This window comes from Contarinia nasturtii, unplaced genomic scaffold, assembly GCF_009176525.2.
Source record: "Contarinia nasturtii isolate CC-2019 unplaced genomic scaffold, AAFC_CNas_1.1 Cnas_scaffold_1240, whole genome shotgun sequence".
NCBI classification, from domain to species: domain Eukaryota; kingdom Metazoa; phylum Arthropoda; class Insecta; order Diptera; family Cecidomyiidae; genus Contarinia; species Contarinia nasturtii.
Genome location: NW_022198581.1, coordinates 5700687 through 5721447, shown reverse-complemented (window position 1 = coordinate 5721447; position 20761 = coordinate 5700687). Strand labels below are relative to the sequence as shown.

Here is a 20761-nt window from a genome sequence, read left to right as displayed (position 1 = left end):
AAACAAAAGTTAATAAAAAGAGGTTTAAAATTTAAATAAATTATTTCTTCATTTGTGCGATAAAAAACAATATGGTTGAAGCTTTTTTTACTCACTCTCTAAGAATTTTTGGAAAAATTTCTTCATTATGATAACAAGAATGACAGACTGTTTAGAAAATTTGATCCAGAATTGACTTGAATAACTTAAGTTTATAATACTGAGTATCTTTAATTATTCATTGCACGCGTTCATCTGATGAAATTTTATTGTAACAATCGTCTTTCTTCTGGGAATATTTTTTTCGTTACACGACACGAGGTCACCTTCATATTGTTAGTCATACAAATTGTCGTTCAATTGGGTATAAAAAGGGTTGCACGACCGAGGAAATTCAGTTCATTCAGAGATATCATCTCAAGACGTATCAACTAACAAAATGCAATTATTTCGCAATATTTTCATATTCGCTCTCATCGTTTTGGTGGTCGTAACACTGTAAGAACTTTCATTTACAACCCATTTATTTGTGTTATTGAACATGAAGATTGATTGTTTCCTGTTTTTTTTCTTTTGCACAGGCCAATCGATGCTGGAAAAAAGTATGTTTTACTTTAGTTATTTAGATTTTGTAGAAAATATTTTTCATGGTATACTTTATAATAGGAAAGGAAAAGCTAAAAAGGAGGTTGAAGCACCAAGCTCAGTTGAAGCACCAGGTTCAGTTGAATTCGCCTCAGAGTTAGTATTTTATTTCAGCCAGGTTTTCAGAGCTCCTCATAGTTGATTCATTGAATATAGTTTATGTTAAAAGTCTCGCTATTGACACCATAATTTTGCTAAGATTGAATGTTTGTTCGCAATCTTACAAATAACGAATTTAAATGAAACTAAGAAAATTATGAAATCGAGATCAACGTATTCGATTGAATTGTGTGTGGTTCCTATTTTCAAAGTGATACATTCATTTTTAAATGTTTAAATATTAATTATTTCAAATGCAGCATCGATCCAGAACTAGCTGAGATGCCGAACTATATTGCAGATGAAGCACCAACAACTAAGGCCCCCAAAGACAAACAAAATAAGAAGGACAAGAAGAAACAAAAAAAAGATGCTAAAAAGAAGTAAAACTTCTAATTGAAATTGTAAAATTGAAAAGATCAGGTTTTTTCATGAATCCATCCGATTCATTTTTTCCTGCAATATTATTCAGCCAGCTCTTGGTGGTGTTTAATAAATAAATAAATAAATGACTTTTAAATTTAAACAAAATTCAAATTGATTAATATTTTTATCGCAAAATCTCTTGCCTTGTTTTATGACATGTCTCTTTGAGTGTCTTATTATTCAAGAAGAGTATTTGGTACAAATCTGAAAAATCGTTCTATCTATGTGGCATCTGAAATGTCCAAAATATCATACAGCAAATGATTCAGCTCATTCTCCCCGCAAAACTTAACCATTGATTTGATCATTGGATACGTATATTTCAATAAAAAACTTGATTTTGTTTATGGATATTTATGCATTGATAATTTTATTATTGCCATTTTCTAAACAGTTTATTTGTATGATATACTATATATATAACGCTTTTATTATGTTGGATGCTTTGTTTCTACATTAATTATTGCTCACTTTATATCCTTCCATTTCAACCAGTTGGTTGTAGAGTTGATCTTCCATTGGTTCTTTTAAACCAATGATTAGCCATCCAATTATAGCACCTATACTTCTGGCTAAGGACAATGAACTCCATATATTTACTATTTGATTATGTACCTGCTGTGAACGGAACAAAATTGAAAGTTAATGTTGCGATTGTTATATTGCTTAATTTTTCTTACCATATCCATTGTAGAGGTTGAAGTGTTGTTTGTATTTTCATTCGATAATACATAAAATCGTTTATCAAATGATTCAGATGATAAACATAATATTATTGTAGCCATATAAATCATTACGACAATAATCCATCGGAACGATATTGATTCGTTAGCACTTAAGACTGTGCATCGGCAAATGTCCATTCTGTAATGAATGAAAGACATCATCGCTCTGTATTTTTGATTCTATTTTTCTTACACTTTATTGTATGCCATAGAAAACTTACCGATCCCAAACGGATACTAAACAGAGAATAGCCAAGCAATAGAATGTATTTGTGTAAATTTCGGTTGATGATAGATATGATTTGATGGAACCGCTGAGCAAATCTTTTGGTGTTGTTGTTCCAATGAATAGAATGTGGGCAAGTGCCAGACCGGCCAATAAGCCATGAGATATATTTGCTAATAGAATCCATATTCGCTGTACGAAACAAGATAAACTGGCCGCATCGTTTGTTATTAGAGGTCTAGATAAAAAAAAAACATCAATAACAATTAAAATCAATCCGAATTTTAAGACGAAGCAGCAAATAATATCTACCGGCCACATTCTGAGTCAACGTTTGCTGATGATTTCAAAAAATTGTTATCCGAAGCAGAACGAAAACCTCGTGGTGTTTGAATGAACATTTTATCAGTACGTGGTCCTTCGGTGGGCGAAACGACGGGCGTAAATGGATTATAGATTTCATCGTGATTTGGAATGATATCAGCAGTCAACTCTTGTAAAATGTTCGATAGGCCACTCGATGGTATACGTTCTCGTGCAAATGATGCTGCTCGCATTGTAAATGTGCTTAGACTTTTTTTCCCTCCGCCCCCTAATTGAACCATAAAAAAGAAATCGCCATACACTCATCTCAAATACATAATCGTAAAAAATGTAAACTGAATATACCTGTTATTCCAATGCTAGCATCGCTTGAACGATGCCCATTATTACGTTCTCTTTGTGATTGGATTTTGCGATGGTATCGATCATCCAAATTCTTATCAATTTCTAATTCACCCGATAAAGAAGCGTCATTTACTTCGGAACATTGTTTTAAATACCGCATTAGGGTTTCGTTTGCTTGTCTCACTTCCATCTCACCAGCCGCAATTAATTTTCGTTCACGTCGACGCCTTGATTCGGACTTACTTCGTTTTTGTCGTGGACTTTTTTCATTGCTCGACCTACTTCGTACTGAACGCTGTGCCGGACTTGTCGGTGGATCAGACATTGATTTTGCTTGGAGTTTGTGCGGTGACAATTTTGGCGAATATTTCGCAACATTTGCCGCTGATGATTTATGAAATAGTGCCAATTTATCGTCGGCATTTTCGTTTCTAATTACATTCTCAACATTTTCTTTGGAAGATGAGCTCTTTTCACACGCTTCTATTTTTTTAGCCAAATAAAAAATTAAATAATAAATTATTTCTTCTAAAAATCCATTTAGCTTGAAGAAAAATAAAAAAACAAAGAAAAAATCCAAATGAAAATGAGAAAATTTGGTACGATACCTGTATTTGATACACCAGACATTTGTACATTTTTGCTATTTACATTACGTGATGACGTAGGCGATTCTGGTCTTTCGTCATCATTTGATTGGGCTTGCACAATCACAATAGATGTGGTTGGTGCTGGTGTTGTTGTTGTTGTTTTTGTGGGTGACGTTGCTTCCGTTAAATTTTCATGTAACGATGCAACGCCTTGTTGATGTTTTACTTTGTTATGAACTTTAGCGTGATTTTCATCCATTTTTTTTTGTTTTTCAAATTTCACTTACAGGATATACATTAAATTCAAGCAATCTACGAGGAATGGTCTTATGTAAGTTTTTTTTTTTGCTTAATGTATTATACAGCTATATAACACGATATACAGATACAATAATAAAAAGTATATCACACTTTCATAATACAAGATTAATACACTGTATTTTATATGCAGCTTTATTTGTCGTTATTCATTCAAAACTTATTGGAATTGAAACACTTGAAATTTTACGATTGTTTAACATTCGGTCAATGTGCTTAGTAAAATCAAATCATTGCGTTTTCAACAATTTCCATTTTTTTCGATGGATTTAGTATCAAACAATACGAAGCACACATGCAATTGCACTTATTACACCGTTTTTTTTTTTTTTATTTGTAGAAAAGAACATACAGCGAAGCGAACAATTTTAATTTTGAGTATAAAAATTAACTGATGAATAAAATGTCTTAAAAACTGTGCCACTTGCAAACGCACACGACAAAGACCAATTCTCTACTTGATTTTGACTGTTATGCTCGCAGCCGAAACCTACACCATGGAAATGTAAATGCAACCAACAAACCTACATTGTTCACTTACACAGGTGCACAACAACCCCATTTTCACAATAGCTGTTATTGTGTTAGCGTTTCGTTCGGTTCTGTTATTGGTTTTCGACGTCGTGCGGGTTGTGTTTGCGTCATAATGTGTGGGTTGTTTTTTAAATGTCGGTATGTATGACGTCCGGCGCAATGGAGCGACTCAATGAACAACATTTCGTACAACATTATGAAATGATCGATATAATATCATATGATATTCTATTTATATTGGTATGGTGCATATATCTATATTCTGTATTAGACCACAGGAATTAATGGTGGTGGACATTATACGAAACTGATATCGCTCTGTTTACCTTTTATGATGTTTTTTTAATGATGTTTTACATTCACCCACCGGCCGATTTCAATTTAAAATGTCATGTTATTGAAAAATACAGTTTTTGATCAAATTTAAAATCAAATCCTTTGAATGACACATAAAAGGACATTTTAATACTAATACTACTTACACTGTGTATGTACTGGAGCTGCCAAAACTTTTCCGATAGTCAATGATGACTACAAACACATTTTGATTGAACAGATGCTATGATTCTCATAATGCTGATCTAAAAGAATCGAATGAAGAATATATTTTATAAAATGATATTCCCTCAATTGCGTTGCATCGGTATACGAACTTTGTTGATTTTATTTGAATTGAAGTGATTCGAACAAATTTACTAGCTACGTTTTAATTTAATATTTTCCTTTATTCGTAACGAAATTTAGTCAACGTATATTAAAATTGATGACGATTTAAAAATAAAAATAAAAACGTGCTTTTAAAAATCAAAGCAACAAAAATGTACGGACAAAAACAAATACTTCAGTGTCTTGCGGTCGCATTGATATTGGTCGTTTTTAATTTTCATCGAGCGGCCATTAAACGAAATAAAAACGTTGCCAAACATAAATTAATGATCAAAAAGGAATTTTACTCAAAATCAGAATTGAACAGATCAAGTGATTCAGAAAAAATGGGATATTGCGTTCGATATCCATTTGGTAGTGGTAATATTCATTACAATCATTATCTCGATTGCCAACAAAACTGTTTAGGACATTTTAAAATTTGGTTAAGAAAACAATGTGACGTTAATTGTTGCATTGAACAAAGTTCCAACACCACCAACGGTATACCATTCAGGTCATCGACAAAATGTGTTCAAACGCTGAAATCAAATCGAACGCAAAGGACACGTATCTGTGAAAATGAGCCTATAAGAATATTTGATGAGAATGGCGCAAGTCTACACAACGAACCATTTGAATCAGTGAAAACAATAATCGAGCCAATCAATGAAAAATTAATGAGCACCATAATAGAGGAAGAACACCAATGCAAAATTCAAACGAACTATGAACTCATTTGTAAGAATACCTCGTCACATATAGTTGAATTTATTAAGCTGGATTTCAATAAAACTAAAATCATGGAATACAATGATTTTTTGTTTGATATGGGATCATCCGAGCCCGTTGGAAGAACCGAAACACAATCTTTGGACCGTAATAATTAATTATTTGATTGCGAATTTTTTTCTCTTAATTAGTCAATTTCCTCATATTTGTTCACTTCATAATTTGTGATTAGGTTCATTTACGTCCGGCTTTTTTGCATTCATTTCGATCCTTATTGCAATGTTAACTATACGATACATGTTCAAACTGTTCATGACCGACCACGTAAGTTATAAAACTATAAAGTTTATAGTTTAAACGTTTCACCACGAATGATTGAATGAAGTGAATTGGAATTAAAAGGTTTAAACGATGTTTATTGATGTAAATTTTGAATGTAAAAACATTATTTTGAATGTAGTTCAGTGATAGCCGTAAAAATTGTGATAAAAATAACATTTCTGCGAAAAGACATAAAAAAATCACCTTAAAATGCTCATTAATAATCTATTTATTTGATCCTTCTTCATTCGTTTTACATTAGAATGAAGCATTTTTGAATGTGCTGGAGATGCGTCGTGCATTAAACGATCGCTTGGAGCAAATTCAGGCGGAATTGAGTCAAACACGAGAGAAATTTATTGATAACAATAATGATGCCAACAGTCAAGCGGAAACCATAAATGATGAGGCGGAAAAAGAGAGTCAATATAAACGTAACAAAGATTCCGGTAATAGACGAGATTTTACCAACATTTTTTGTAAAAATATTAAGATGTATATTTTTCTCAATATTTTAAAGATGCTGTGGAAAACAATGAATCCCTTACCGATTCGGCGAAGTAACAACCATCAAATAAATAGAAAATTGATGAATTTATACATTGGAACAATTTGAGCAACACAAAATCATTTGATTTGACAATGGTCGAATTAACAATGCACCGCTAATTTAATTTTTTAAATAATTTAACCAATTAATTTAATCTTTGAAAACTACCAAATGTTTAGCTATAAAATCATCACGTTTAAATAAAAAAAGGGAGAACATTTAATAATTAAACATGAATCAAATTAATTTATTTTATTTTGTCCACTGAACTATTACATAATTTCAGTAGATTTTTGTCTTTTGTCTTGATTTTCATATGTATTTCATAAAGTGTCAAAAATAATTGTTTCATTCGTGTACACTTTTGGTTATCTGTTTTTTGCAAAAAAGTCTGTGTCTACTTTATGCACCGCAAAAAAATATAGTCTTCTCAAACTTAAAGCTCTTAATGGCTTCAAATTGAATTCTAAGCACTCCTTTTTCTTTCTTTCCCTTTTTTCATTCTCTACAAATGGTAATCATCCGTTTTTTTTTTTAAATTTAATTTTAGTTGTGATTTTGCTGTGAGCAAAAATATACACACAATTCAACAGATTCGATTAATAATAATTGGTAAAAAAGGAAACATTCGCAACCACCACATTCTGTACATTAAATTAGTCAATCTTATTTCTTTGTTTGGTGTGTGTGTGTGTGTGTGTATCTCTCTCTCTCTCTCTGAATGTGTATTTATTTTTAATTCATAAAATTGTTGAGTGTTGTATCGTTTACGCTGGGATTAGTTTAGTAGTGTGTATATTTTAGCTGTGGTGTGTCCAAAAATTGCTATAGGACCTCATTGGACTGGATTTTGTATTGCATATATATCAATTAGTTCCAAATTGGGCGAAGCTTCAGGGCACAATGACTAGAGAAATGTCGAAAAAAGGATAAATTGAAGCCATTATAGAATATGGTTGAAGACATTTTATTTATGCATCGAAAAGAAGAAAACGCATAATTTTGTAGTTGAAAAAAGCTTGTTTTGCTTAGAACGTATTTTTTTCAAGCAGCTGATGTTCAAAATACAGCTGAATTGCACAGCCACAAATACGTGTGCCCTGAAAGTCAGCTTTTTTATCATATACCTATACAATATCAAGTGAAAAGAAGCGCAAAACATATTAAAGTCAAATCAAAATTAAAAAATGCTTTCACGGTTTCGTTTTGAACTATTTTTTTTCTTAACTTCAGCAGGTTTTTTTTCTTCACAATAAGTGAATAATAAACTCATATGAAAATGCTTAATGTGTCAATGGCCTGGTATTGAAAAATTCAATTACTAAGCTATTTAATTTTTATGCTTTTTTTTTGTTTTTTTTTTTGATATTTTTCCATTTTTTCATTTTCGTTCATTACGTATTTTGAACGGTGTGGACGTAACATGTACTATTGTTTGACTTATCGAAACATCGTTTTCAATCTACTACAATATAGTTAAATAATTTTTTCCAAAAAAAAAAACATTTCATCATTTTATTTTTCTGATTGTGCTAATTGTATTGGGGATATTCAATATTTGCATGTAGGTTATTTCTAAATGTTGTTGTTTGGCCATCACAACAAATTTACACTTCTTTCAGAAATTATTTCTGTCGGTTTTTTTCTTTTTTTGTTAATTTTCTCAATAATAGTAAAAATTTGAATTTGAAAAAGTTTTTTTTTTTTTATTCTGTTGTTGTTGTTGATGTTTTTGTTGTTTGAATGTTCAGTTGATGTTGATGAATGTTGCAACATATAATGTATATTTGCCGTTTGAAATTTATAATATTTCATAGTATGCAAATGACATAAAAATAATAATAAATGAAATAAAATGTATGATTCATAGATCTGGAATAAAACATACAAAATGTAGGTGGAGAAAAACTGAAAACTCAAAACTAGAATTCAAAAATTCACCAATTTGATGGAAACTATGCTCATTTTGAATGGAATGAAGTAGAAAAATTACCACAAACAATTCAATTCCGTAAAATTTTATTCAACTATAATGGTTATTTGTTGCATTGTTTTATCTTGAACATCGCTACCATGCAAGTAATACTACCTATATCACTTTCAAAATGCTTATGAAAATTTACCAATTCTACACTTAGATTTTGTATGTTTTATATCAGATGCGAAACAATATATTTTGTTTATTATTTGATTATTGGGCCATATAAATTAAGATATCTACAGCACAAATTTGGTGAGCGAATGCCATGACTGAAATCATTGTTGTCACAAACACTTTTCGATCCATTGATTGGATGTTTCACTTTTGATCTCAACATTCATACGTCCTCAGTAGGGGTCAGAGGGGTCCGATTACCCCCCCCCCTGGCGAAGTGTTACCCCTTAAAAAATTTCAAAGAATTCTTTCAATTTGCTAGGGATTTTCACCAAAAAAGTGAAGAGCAAAAAAAAAAAAGAAAAAAGTACACTTTTTGCAAAATACACTTCACTTTTTTGCTTACCCTTCTCGATTCTTTTCAATTACCCCCCCTTAAATTTTTCCCTTGAGGACGTATGTCAACATTACCAAATTATGAATTAAGCCGTTACCAAGCTAAAAAATGAGACATTCGCTCCCCAAGAAATTCAGTTAGCAATTCTCATCATTTTATTATTGGTGATTTGAATCTTGTTTCTTATTTTCTTTTAAATTTCATAAATTTATGCATTCCGTATAATTTAATTGCAGTCAAGTAATGATTCAGTTAAGAATAAGGACCACATAAAATAAAACAAAAAAAAAAGAAACATTTTCCTTTCACTCCTTGAACTTTCATCTAAATTCACTAAATAAGAGGTCATTGATTGCATCTTTTTATCGAAAGATCAATGTAGCTAGTGTATTAAATTTGCATTGTTCTGTTTTTTAAAAGTATATCAATTTGAAGATTCAGAATATTAATTCAATCATTTAATTATTTTAGCCCAGCAGCAGCGGCGGCGGCGGTGGCGAGATTCAGTTTGATTTCGTTCTTTCACTTAATTAACAACTGAGCTATAAGCGATTTCATTTCAATTGTTCGTTTTAGTTTATCCTCTGACTTTTGCAAAATAATAAAGACACATAGTTCGGTTTTAGTTCCTCATTCTGCACAATCAACTATTTATATAGTTATAATTAATTTTCATATTTTAGATCCTTTAAAGCATCATCTCTGTGGTTGGGTATTTTTCAATCTGTTTTCTTTTTATTGCACTTATACGTCTGATGCAAATTTCAACCAATTAAAACGTAAGCAATCACAAAACAAAGTATTTTTATCTAAAAAAATGCATATTTTTCTTCTTGTTTAAACTCACTCAAATGCAAATTAATAACTCACGCTAACCAAAATCATAAGCCATTTATACAGTAAACTCGTACAAAAACTTAATATACATATGTAATTTCCAACGATTGATGATTAATTGAATTAAATATTACGAGCATCTCGAAATAGAATAGTATAAATAATACCCTGCCACACGAGATTAAAAAAGTACTATTTGCTGTCACTGGTTTGTTTATTTGGTTTGTATGTATGAAGTTTTTTTGAAGGATTTTGTTTGTTTGTTGCATCTTACAGTCGTTGTTTTTTTATGTTAAATCCGATTCGGTTAACATATTTTAAATATGTGTTTCAGTTTTTAGTAAAGTAGCATCATAACAATCGTAATGTATGTGTATGGCAATCGGTATGATATTTAGAACCTGACATTTGTATCTTTGTTATTTTGAAACTAAATCAGAGAAATAATTCTCATGCCATCGCACTCCCCGATATCGTTGTTGATTGCTTTTCGCCATTCTTGCGATTTTTAACACGGTCCGGATCTTGAGTTGACTCAGAACTATAATTAAACAAATACATGTGTGTCAATATATATGTTGAGTTAAATGTGTGCCATATATCATTCTTACCTCGACCGCACGGTTTTTGGACTGGCTGTTTCGCCTAATACTTGGTTATTATTATTTGTGGAGGCAGAAGAACGTCTCGAAACGGGTGTTTTATTGCACTCAAATACAGCATCGTTTTCACAGTCATTTTCAATCTTTATATAAATCAATTGAAATAGAATTTGGATTAGAAGGTTTGCATTTATGTATATATAACTATTTCATTTAAATTTAATGTTCAACAAGTGATGTATGCTAGGAGGCTACAGGGAGGATATAAATAGAAAACGATCCATTCGAATTTACCTGGCGCTTATAACATGATAAACGTTCACTTGAATCTGAACCACAGGACGAACTCTCTGAAACGGCATTCGTTACTCTGGGTGGACTATTAGGGCCAGAAAATCGCTTTGAGCAAACTTGCGATTGAATATGTTCACATATTCGACGGAATCTTCGAATGTTACCTTCAAATTATACAAAAATAATTACAATTATTATTTTGTAAAAAAATAATTCAATATATTCAGAAAACTCACCGGATAACAATGTAAATGTTATCGCAAAAAGCGTATCGGAAACTTCTTCTTGTTTACAAATTGCACTTAAATCCACCTATTACAAAATATATACATATAAATAACGAATAAATAAAATTAAGCATAAAAAATGAATAAATTTACCTGAAACCGAACATGCCGCTGAAACATTGCCGGTCCAGTTCCATTTCGTTTGTACTCAACTCTAAACGACATTGGCGATATTACACTATGCGAGAGTTCTGCCATCTGAAATTCATTAACACATCAGCTCAGTGAGTAATCTTTTTTTCACTTTAATTTCGTTCATTTCCGAAAACTACTTGCGACTACAAATTATGTGAAATGCTTACCGATAAAAATGCATGAATCAAATGAGCTTTGACCGTTGCTAGTGGCTTTCCTTTTACAAGCACCGTAAAAGTTTCATCCTTTTCTGTGGTCATCAAATTCCCAAACCACGAACGTTTTGTTAATTCTGGTGATGAGTCTGGCGTTAAATATACCTCATCGGATGAAACTTCAAATAAATTGAGACATTTGATCGATATTTTAATATTGTATGAACTTTCTTCTTTTTCTTATTTCTACTAATTCTTTGTTGATTTACCTTGTAACTTTCTTCGATGGAAACGCGGACTGCCCAGAAAACTATTTTTAATATTGGTTAAACGAGTTTTCCACAGTTGACTACTTGCATTGCTACAAGTGGAGGCAGTCATTGCAGGCGATGGCGCATTACTGGCATTTGCAGCACTGAGATGCGGTGAATTTGGAACAGGCCCTGTAACAAACATTTTTAAATAAATTAAATTCACACATTCACAGCACGTACGGTATTTTCAATCCATTATCACTTACAATTACTATTTTCCGATTCTGGAAACAAACTAATAGCTATTGTTGGTCCGGAGTTGGCCCTATGATGAGCACCCGATTGCTGTTGATCGTAGTTACTTGTGTCATGAGATTGATTTGATGATTGCAGTTGAAGTTGCGGCTGCTTTGATAAACAATAGTCAAATTTAAAATGAACCAAATTTATTGAGTGAGGAAACAAGAAAAGGAACACAATCAACAACGTACCTGTTGCGTTGATGTTGTTTGTGTTTGTTGCTGATCTTCGGATTGTTGTTGTGATTTCGGTTGAACGGTTCGGCCACCTATTGATGGTGAATGAGTTGAATGGCGCGCCGAAGTGGCTGGAGATGATGGTCTTGATAGAGCTATACAAAAAATGTCAAAATAAATTAATGTTCCATTGATGAATAAAACGATGTAAGACTCACCTTGCTGTGGATTTCTAGTTGGGCTATGATATGAAGCAGATCTGGCTGATGGTGTTGGAGATCTTCGATTGTGATTTCGGGTATTACTATAAGAACGAAAACTGCATAAAAAAATATAAGAAATTAAATTATTTGGTATTACAGAAAAATAAAAAAAAATCTCATGTGGTAGATTAACTCACTTAAATGCTTGTCTTCGTGTTGTTATTGGCGATCCTTCGCTAATTTGACCAAAATTATATGAATTCTGTCCATTGATTCTGCATGTGTCGAGTCTTTTTTTCGGTGGATCGCTGACTTCTGTATTGGGTCTAGGTCTTATTGCTTCGTCGTCATCTTCAAGAGCTGGTCTTCGGCGTTTACGTTCAAGTAATAGGAAATAAATGACCTTTTCCGTGTTGTGACTAAAATAATCGTTGAACAAAAGTCGTTTATTGATTTAATTTCGAGTAAAATTTCGGCAATTTTTTTATTTTTATCGAATATTGGACTCACTTTGGGCTCATGAGCTCTTGTATTAGTTTTTCTTTTTCTTTAAAACATCCAAGGGAACAGATTGCATTCAAAACATCCGGATCGACAGATGAAGCCGAAGGTAAAACATGTGTTTGTACTACTTCCATCATTGGTAATTCTAATTCGAGTTCGCCTTTGCCACCAGCTGTCACCCACGGATGTCGATTTATTTCGCCAAGTGTGAGTCGTTTGTCTGGATTCACTTCAATCATGCCCCGCAACAAACTTTGACAATCGGGCGGAACAAAATGTGGTATATGAAATACACCTCGTTTCACTTTTTCCAACAATTGTCGAAGATTATCATCATCAAATGGTAGAGCACCAACTAATAATGCATATAAAATAACACCACACGACCATACATCAGCACGACGACCATCATATTTTTCACCCTATAACACACAAATACAAGACATTAGAAGAAGTTACACGCACACAACTGCATGTTCAGATAAAGAAAATATGCCATCACATACTCGAATCACTTCTGGACAAGCGTAATGTGGTGAACCACAAGATGTTTCAAGCATCGAACCAGCTGGTTGTAGTGATGCCATTCCAAAATCGGCAATTTTTATGTTATTCTTTTCATCAAGTAGTAAATTTTCCGGCTTAAGGTCTCGATGGCTGCATGAAAACGATTATGATAAAAAAAAATTAGCAATTCAAATATTCCATTCAATGAATTATATTATCAAGCATATGTACCATATCGAATGTGAATGGCAAAAATCTAGCGCCGAAATGATTTGACGAAAAAACTTTCTGGCTTCTTTTGGTGTCAGTCTACCCTTCTTTACTAAATAGTCAAACAACTCGCCGCCAGACACAAGTTCCAGCACTAAATATAAATATTTCTTATTTTCATATACATCCGACAAACCCAAAACATGTGGATGATCAATTAATTTCATAATAGCTATCTCTCGTTCCACCTGTAATGCAAAATAAAGAAAGCATTTTTAAATTAAAAACTCTTTACACTGGACTCATTGTTCAATAAACATTGTTCGTACCTTCATTAATACTGATTCGCTTAGTTTCTCTCTATTTATTATTTTAATCGCTACTTTTTTCCCTAAAACACAATGAACACCCAGCTTGACCAGACCTTGAAATTTAATAAAGAAAAAAATAAAAAATAAAATATACATTTTATCAACAGATATCGAATAAATATTTGGTAAACCGTACCTGTCTGCCCTTTTCCTAGTGTTTTTTCCAGTCTGTAAGGCCCTACATATTGATGGCTTTCGACAGGCGCCGTATTTTCCTTTTGCATATTTATAATTTCTTTCTACTTCGCTCGATGCCACAATTAAATGGTTTTTGGTTTATATATATCAAATGCGAAAATAAAACTTGTTTATAGCGAGAGTTCAATGTGTTATAAAGTGTTTGCAGAAAACACGTTTTTCGCCATTCACATTTATTATCAATTTTAATTCATTTAATGGAACGAAATCACTCAAGATTATTAACTTGTCATTCACCATTCAACAAATTTTATGGAATACTATCCAAACAGTCTCGAAAACTCATTGTTAACATATCATCATGTTATCTGTACACAAATTGAAACAAATAAACAAAAATATGAAATGTTTATTAAATTATTGGTCAATAAATCGAATTGGTTTGTCACTTTAGTGACAGTTACAATAGTTTGTAGTAAAATCTGTATCGATTGAATCATATGGGTTTTCATTCAATTTCAGTGTGATTTCAACCCCAAATCATTTGTCAAACATTTCGATGAAGATGGCTCGTTTAATGATTTACTATGCAGTGATGATTTTTCGCACGTGTATTGTGCACTGGTCGAAGAACCAGAAGCAAAATCGAACGAATTGCAAAGATATTGAGAAAATATATATATAAAATAGAAAAACAAACAAATAATATAAATTGCATACAATTGTATACGTATAGATGTGCTTATGTCTGAGCTATCGCATTATGTGGATGTAATGTTTTCAAGGTTTCGGTAACGGTATGTATGTGTGTGTATGTGATTGGTTTTTATTTTGATGGCAATGTGCCGATGAGCTTTTCTTTTCTTTTCATTTTCGCCCACCTACTGAATAGCATAATATTTCAATTAATTTATACAATTTTTTTATGGATTCCATTTGTGTTCAAATGTATTGAAAATTATTGTTGTGTGATTTACCACCGTAAACGCGAGGAACGTTCAACCCTAATTTGCGATTTTATTGGCTTTAAATATATATAAAATCATGTCAATGTGATCATTTTTCGAAATGAATCAATCAAATGATTCGATAAATTATGATATTGCCATTTATTGGGTAATTGTGTACAATTTATGTACGAATAATGATATATTATCATTGAAAATTACCATTTTACTAATTAATTATCGAAATAAATGCAATTTTTGTGTATATTACACATATTTCTGTGCTGAATACGCCATTTTACAAAGAAAATCGATAAATAACAAAAGCACACGATGAGTCCAAATAATATTTGCCATAAAAGAAGCTCACAACAAACAGAGACACACAAGAGAGTGATTGTAATCAAAACAAAAAGAAACGAAGAAAAAGAACGATACAGATTATTTGTGGAAATGTTTTGGTGCACATATATAAATTCGATGCACTTAAAAAAACACACAATAGAACAACAACAGAAAAAAAAAGGATTTTTCAATTATGAATTTAAAGATGAAAAATGGGAATGTAACGTAATTAGTTCAGTGCATGGTTGACCGCACAAATGATTCCGAACAGCTTGGTTGCCATTTAACTGGACGGCTGAAATATCGTGTTTCATTTTTGAAACGAATATCGACTCTTTGATGAGCACACACACACACACGCGCGCCAACACAAGAAGAGCGTGTTAAATGGTGGCGCGTGCCTAAGCGGTGGTTGTACTCGTTGGCCTCCCATATGTAGGTGAATTTGATTTTTGATTTTTTCTTCGTTTTTTTTTTTTAAGTCGAGCGCTATCAGAATTTCTGTCATTGTTCTTTATTGTTGTGCACTGAAATTGGCATTTAATGCATGTGAAATTCACAAAGTTGATGTTGTTGTATTCAAGTTTGATTTGATGCAGCATTGTATTATATATACGTGATTATGTGTCGATATGCGACAAAAACATGCGACTTATTCTCACTCTTTTTCCCTCTTTAATCAACACACAACATATATACGTACGCAATGCAAATAATAAATGGAACAAATGATGTTTATTTCGCCCGAGACTTTGATTCAATGAATAATAAAAAAAAAAACAAATTACAACACACCAAATGTTCGAATATTTTGACTAAATTATGTTTATGCATGTTCGTGTACAAACATATGTAAGGCCATCCGTAGATTCCCTTGCACACACATTCCCAATTCAAATGAACTTTAGTCACGTTTGTGAGTGCTTTCTTTTCTCTATTATAAATGACCTTTGATTGATAGATTTTTCAACGGTTTCATTTTTATGTGCCGTTTGTAATTTTAGGACATTCTCGATACCATGATAATATAATGCATATTTTTTTCATTTCATTTTTTTTAATGAGTATAAGTTGCCCTTCAACTACATGCTATGTTCTATTTACAGCGTTCTGTTCTATTTTTTTTTTTAAAGTCAGTTAGCATTAAAGGAGTCAATCCCAGTTTATGTTGTATACATTTTTCTCTCTTTCTGTTTCTGATTGGATTTGGAAAATAAATGGATTGGCCAATTTAAAAGTGTAACACAATATGATTGTATTGATGACATTGTTAAGCAAACAAATGAGGTGATGAAAATTGAAATATTTCTATTATGCAAATAAAAAGGGAGAGAAATTCATGATAAACGATATGTATTAATATCTACAATCAAAAGGATCAATCGAACGATTTCGAAACGAAAATGCTCCACTTTTTCTTACGATTTGTGGCGAATGGCGAATCGTTTCATATACTTGTCGCACGCAAATACAAGTTCAAATAATACAACACATACACACACAAATCAACTTCATCACATCAAATTCGATTAAAATGGTTTATATTTTTGGGATCAATAATCGAATGATAAATACTGTGCAAAAGAAAACGTTCGTTTTACGTTTAATTTTATTTTATCCATTAGAAATCATTTTCACTTTGTAAACAGATGAGCAGTATACATGTAGCGAAGTATTTTATTACTTTAAACCCCTTTTTTTTGAAACACTGTAATGTTCGCATTTCTATAGCATATATATGTAAACCGGGTTCTATCTCTCGATTCATTGGAATGCATGAAAATTGCATTTAACAGGCACTATTCTATTGTAATGCGGTTGATGAGCACTATATTGTCTTTTTTGATTTCTGATTTCTTTGCATTTTGATTATCAGTTTGCCGCTTTAACATATAGAATTATGTCGAAGATTTGTAAAAATCGTAAAACATCGATTCGATTTTGTTTCGTCATTTAGTTCATTTAAAATGCATAAAAAAAAATGCAGAACATCCTTGTAATATATAATAATTATAGTGCTGACTTGGATCGGTAAATTGCTTCGACCTGCTATTCACCATCTATCTAGATGAAATGACAAATAATTGTATTTGGGGTGGTATTGTGTATATGTATATCAAAGGAAAACACTTGTATCCACAGAAGACATTTTTTGATTTGCACATACGCTTAAAAATGATGACAAAATGATTTTTGTTGAACAATACACACTACACATTTTTAATTACAATTAAAATAAGAAGCAAAAAGAAAATATAAAAGACATCGACGAAGACGACGACGACGACGATGATGATGATGAAGGCAAATGATAATCATTTGCTCACAAATACAATCTACACATTGCATGAGCTCTGAATGCCTTTTTACTAGAATTTATCTACAATTGTCGATGACTTGTGTAATGTACCATTGGATTTTCTTACTTTTTATCATTTACTTTTCATTTCAAAATTAATAACAAAACGTTTCATTTGACAATTTGTTTATTGTATTTTAAATAATTAGATGTTTTTCGTCGTTTCACTTTTTAAAAATACAGCGTATTGATATGTAATAAACAAAATTGTACACCGACAAATACATCTGAACTGTGTACATGTCGATTTTGGACTTTCTTTTTTTTATTGCTGCCTATGCATTGCTATGCGCAATGTCGATGGGGTGTTGAATGTCACTTTTTGTGAATTTGCTTCTGCGCAACGCATCCCTTATGCCAACTCATACGATAACAGTGGTAAAATATTTACACTCACACACACGCAACCGATTAACATTAGCCCCATGCTATAAAATATGAATATGAATGTACACATTGACTATCGAATAGTAAGAGTACAGTTCGAATAGAATTGTAACGGTTAAAAAGCACCTTTGATGAGATTTTTTTTTTTTTTTTTTGAAAATGAACGAGAGAATATTACAAACAGTTTGATTTAAATAAATTGGTATATTCAATCAATCTCATATAATTACATTTCATGGACACATTGCTTATAATTTTATTAGCATTTTCATGTTGAAAAACTAGAACAAATTAATCAATCATTCAGAGCAAAAACATAGTAACCTGTTTTGGCAAACCAATTATCAAAAGTTTTCCGTTTTATGATCAATTCAATTCATTTGGAAATAGTGCAAACATTTGTTGTGGCAAATTCATCCATTATCGGGCATATGTTGACGGTCAATATTGGGGTCGGATTTGAGTGTAGTTTCAGTCATTTTCAACGTCGCAATGGAAAGAAAAAAGAGAAAAAATAAACTATATATGAATCAACATCAATATACTATCGGTTCAGTTCAATAAATGATACTCACCTACGGGTTATTTTATATACCGAACTGCCCGTACTTCGGTCAAGGCCACAAAAATCAAGCCCAGCATAGTAACAAAACGTTACAATAATATTATTTAAAAAGAAATCTTAATGCTACATGTAATTAAAACTGGTCGTCATCGGAAACATCGAGAACATAAACGTAGTCCTCATCGTCACTGGAATCCTCATCGTCAGCTGCTTGATTTTGTACGGCAGCATTTTGATTCTGTGGTCTCAATAGTTGCGGATGAATTTCCAATCCCAACACCGTACAAAGACCTAAAAACAAAATCGTAAAGAACAAATTGTTAGCCAAAACATTCTTAAACATTTTTAATTTCAGTGATATTTTTTCACCTTTGTACATGATGTTCTTGGCTGCAATGATATCCCGGTGCCAAACAGTTTTCAATTGGAATGGAGCTCGATCATCTTTCCAAATGCCAGTGTTTAGTTGCCAGTTTTTAAAACATACTTGAAGTTTTGACACTAAACCATCTGAATCCATTGGAATATGATCTGGGTTGGCTGCATTCAATCGATTAACAAAATCAACTGCATATTTACGCAATTGTTGGTACACTCGGTTGCTTTTCATGGTGATAATCACGTTCGGTGAATTCCATTGCGATGACTCATCTTCACTTGGAATACAATGCTGACAAACTTTGTATCGATCGCTTTTGGTTCGTCGATCGAATGGCCGGAAACATTTTGCACAAGTTTGCGATGTATTGTATTCGTCGACCAATCGTACAATACAATTTCCCAACTTCTTGAAACTGTTCAATAGTCGTCGTAATCCCGGGCATCGCAATCGCTTTTTAATACCAATTGGTGAGTTTGGAGCTATTTGAGCTGCACCAATAAAAACGAGCGCCGACTTTTTTTTCGTCAGTGATGCCGCGATTTTGTCACTGGCCCGATTCTCTTCGATGTATTTATCAAGACGGAGTCGAATAAACTGTCTTGTTGTGTACACCGCCATAGCTGGTTTCATCATTTTCACATAATAAGCGATGTAACACATCCAATGTGAACGTCCTTTCGGCGATGGAAAAAATGCATAGCGTTTATAGTCGAGCTCCCGTTGTTTTTGCAACAATTCAGTCCATTGATCTGATTTACGCTTGCGTTTGCCATATTTCGCTTTGAAATGGTATTTTGGACCATCAATTGTGATGTTTTCCTGAGATTTACGAACAAAAAATCATAGAAGTAAACAAATGATAAATAAAGAATGAATTTATTGTTTCTTACCTCGTTGCCGGATCGTATAGATGTGCCAAATCCGATATGTTAATACATTTTGTATTATGATAATATTTTATTAGGATGCTATTAACTATTAACAACCAATCATACTACGCATAATAACATGAGTAGTAGTATTAAGATCGATGTTAATAGCGAGTAGTAGTATGTTTATTATCTATTAAGATGCCGAAGTTAATACGCGCCATTTGCAATTTTGCACAGCAAAATACAAGTGTGAGTTGTGTTTTAGTAGAATGTCGATTGTAAACAAGTGTGAGCGAGACAGCATGAAAAAAAAGATTTGCCAAGCACGATTTGGGGGACAGAGATGACAAATCTTTACGTTCTGTTCACAACACATGATATAGACGACTTAGCTGTGTTCGAGAATTGAGAAAAAAAATGTTTTTTTTTTTCACTTTTTGTGCTCTATACCGAGTCTCCGAGAGTTTCATATAAAGTTGCCATGTAGATGATGAAAAATTGCGAAAAATGAAAAAAATAATTAAATTTTTTTTCTTTGATTTACAAATACTATCACATTTTCTGTATCATCTGGTGAAATCAGAATGAAAAAAATCGCATTCCTTATAATCTAAATCACGATCTGGAATTTTCTTGTGGGCCAAAACGTTACATTTTTTAACGTTAGAATGTACTAAAAACATTACAAATTTGTTTGCTATGAAGGTTTTGATTTAATTTATTGATTTTTTGCTCAAATTTATTTTCGATTTCTTTTTTAAATAAACAATAATTATATGTTCTATCCAAGACAGGAGAACAAATGTGAAAATTCCGCTTGAAAAAAAAAATAGAAATGAAAATCTTCCTACATTTTTCAGAATATGTCTTCAGAAACCTAACAGTTTTCCTCATAGTATAGCTGATATCATCATCGTGATAATGAGTATCTTAAGAAATGCAAGAAATTAATTTTCAAACTTTACCGTGCGCTCACAAAA

The 20761-nt window shown here is 32.1% G+C and overlaps 4 protein-coding genes across 6 annotated transcripts; 1 reads left to right on the top strand and 3 right to left on the bottom strand.

Moving 5' to 3' along the window:
* Positions 1 to 1493: 1493 nt before the first annotated feature.
* Positions 1494 to 4293, bottom strand: LOC116344999. 2 transcript variants are annotated; one of them, XM_031773952.1, is made up of 6 exons: positions 3378 to 4293; positions 2770 to 3252; positions 2413 to 2692; positions 2096 to 2338; positions 1830 to 2013; positions 1494 to 1764 (listed from the first exon to the last, which is right to left on the bottom strand). In XM_031773952.1, exons 1-6 carry the CDS (start codon positions 3616 to 3618, stop codon positions 1606 to 1608), a joined length of 1590 nt encoding a protein of 529 aa, XP_031629812.1. In that variant the 5' UTR covers positions 3619 to 4293; the 3' UTR covers positions 1494 to 1605. The 2 variants fall into 2 exon arrangements, with proteins under 2 accessions (XP_031629812.1, XP_031629811.1); XM_031773951.1 differs by having other exon boundaries at positions 1494 to 1767; positions 3378 to 4292.
* Positions 4294 to 4858: 565 nt separating this feature from the next.
* LOC116345000 lies at positions 4859 to 6663 on the top strand. The gene is made up of 4 exons (XM_031773953.1): positions 4859 to 5735; positions 5821 to 5912; positions 6172 to 6358; positions 6430 to 6663. The coding sequence occupies exons 1-4, from the start codon at positions 5030 to 5032 to the stop codon at positions 6471 to 6473; spliced, it is 1029 nt and encodes a 342-aa protein (XP_031629813.1). The 5' UTR covers positions 4859 to 5029; the 3' UTR covers positions 6474 to 6663.
* Positions 6664 to 6762: 99 nt separating this feature from the next.
* LOC116344998 (serine/threonine-protein kinase BRSK1) lies at positions 6763 to 14292 on the bottom strand. Of its 2 annotated transcripts, none has more exons than XM_031773949.1 (16): positions 13923 to 14292; positions 13745 to 13839; positions 13437 to 13663; positions 13205 to 13355; positions 12705 to 13120; positions 12392 to 12613; positions 12210 to 12310; positions 12007 to 12146; positions 11782 to 11923; positions 11531 to 11704; positions 11274 to 11440; positions 11065 to 11169; positions 10921 to 10996; positions 10685 to 10848; positions 10400 to 10533; positions 6763 to 10329 (listed from the first exon to the last, which is right to left on the bottom strand). In XM_031773949.1, exons 1-16 carry the CDS (start codon positions 14008 to 14010, stop codon positions 10239 to 10241), a joined length of 2493 nt encoding a protein of 830 aa, XP_031629809.1. In that variant the 5' UTR covers positions 14011 to 14292; the 3' UTR covers positions 6763 to 10238. The 2 variants fall into 2 exon arrangements, with proteins under 2 accessions (XP_031629809.1, XP_031629810.1); XM_031773950.1 differs by having other exon boundaries at positions 11782 to 11920.
* A 4306-nt stretch (positions 14293 to 18598) lies between these two features.
* Positions 18599 to 19709, bottom strand: LOC116345289. Its single transcript, XM_031774529.1, has 2 exons — positions 18897 to 19709; positions 18599 to 18818 (listed from the first exon to the last, which is right to left on the bottom strand). The coding sequence occupies exons 1-2, from the start codon at positions 19567 to 19569 to the stop codon at positions 18661 to 18663; spliced, it is 831 nt and encodes a 276-aa protein (XP_031630389.1). The 5' UTR covers positions 19570 to 19709; the 3' UTR covers positions 18599 to 18660.
* Between the last annotated feature and the right edge of the window lie 1052 nt (positions 19710 to 20761).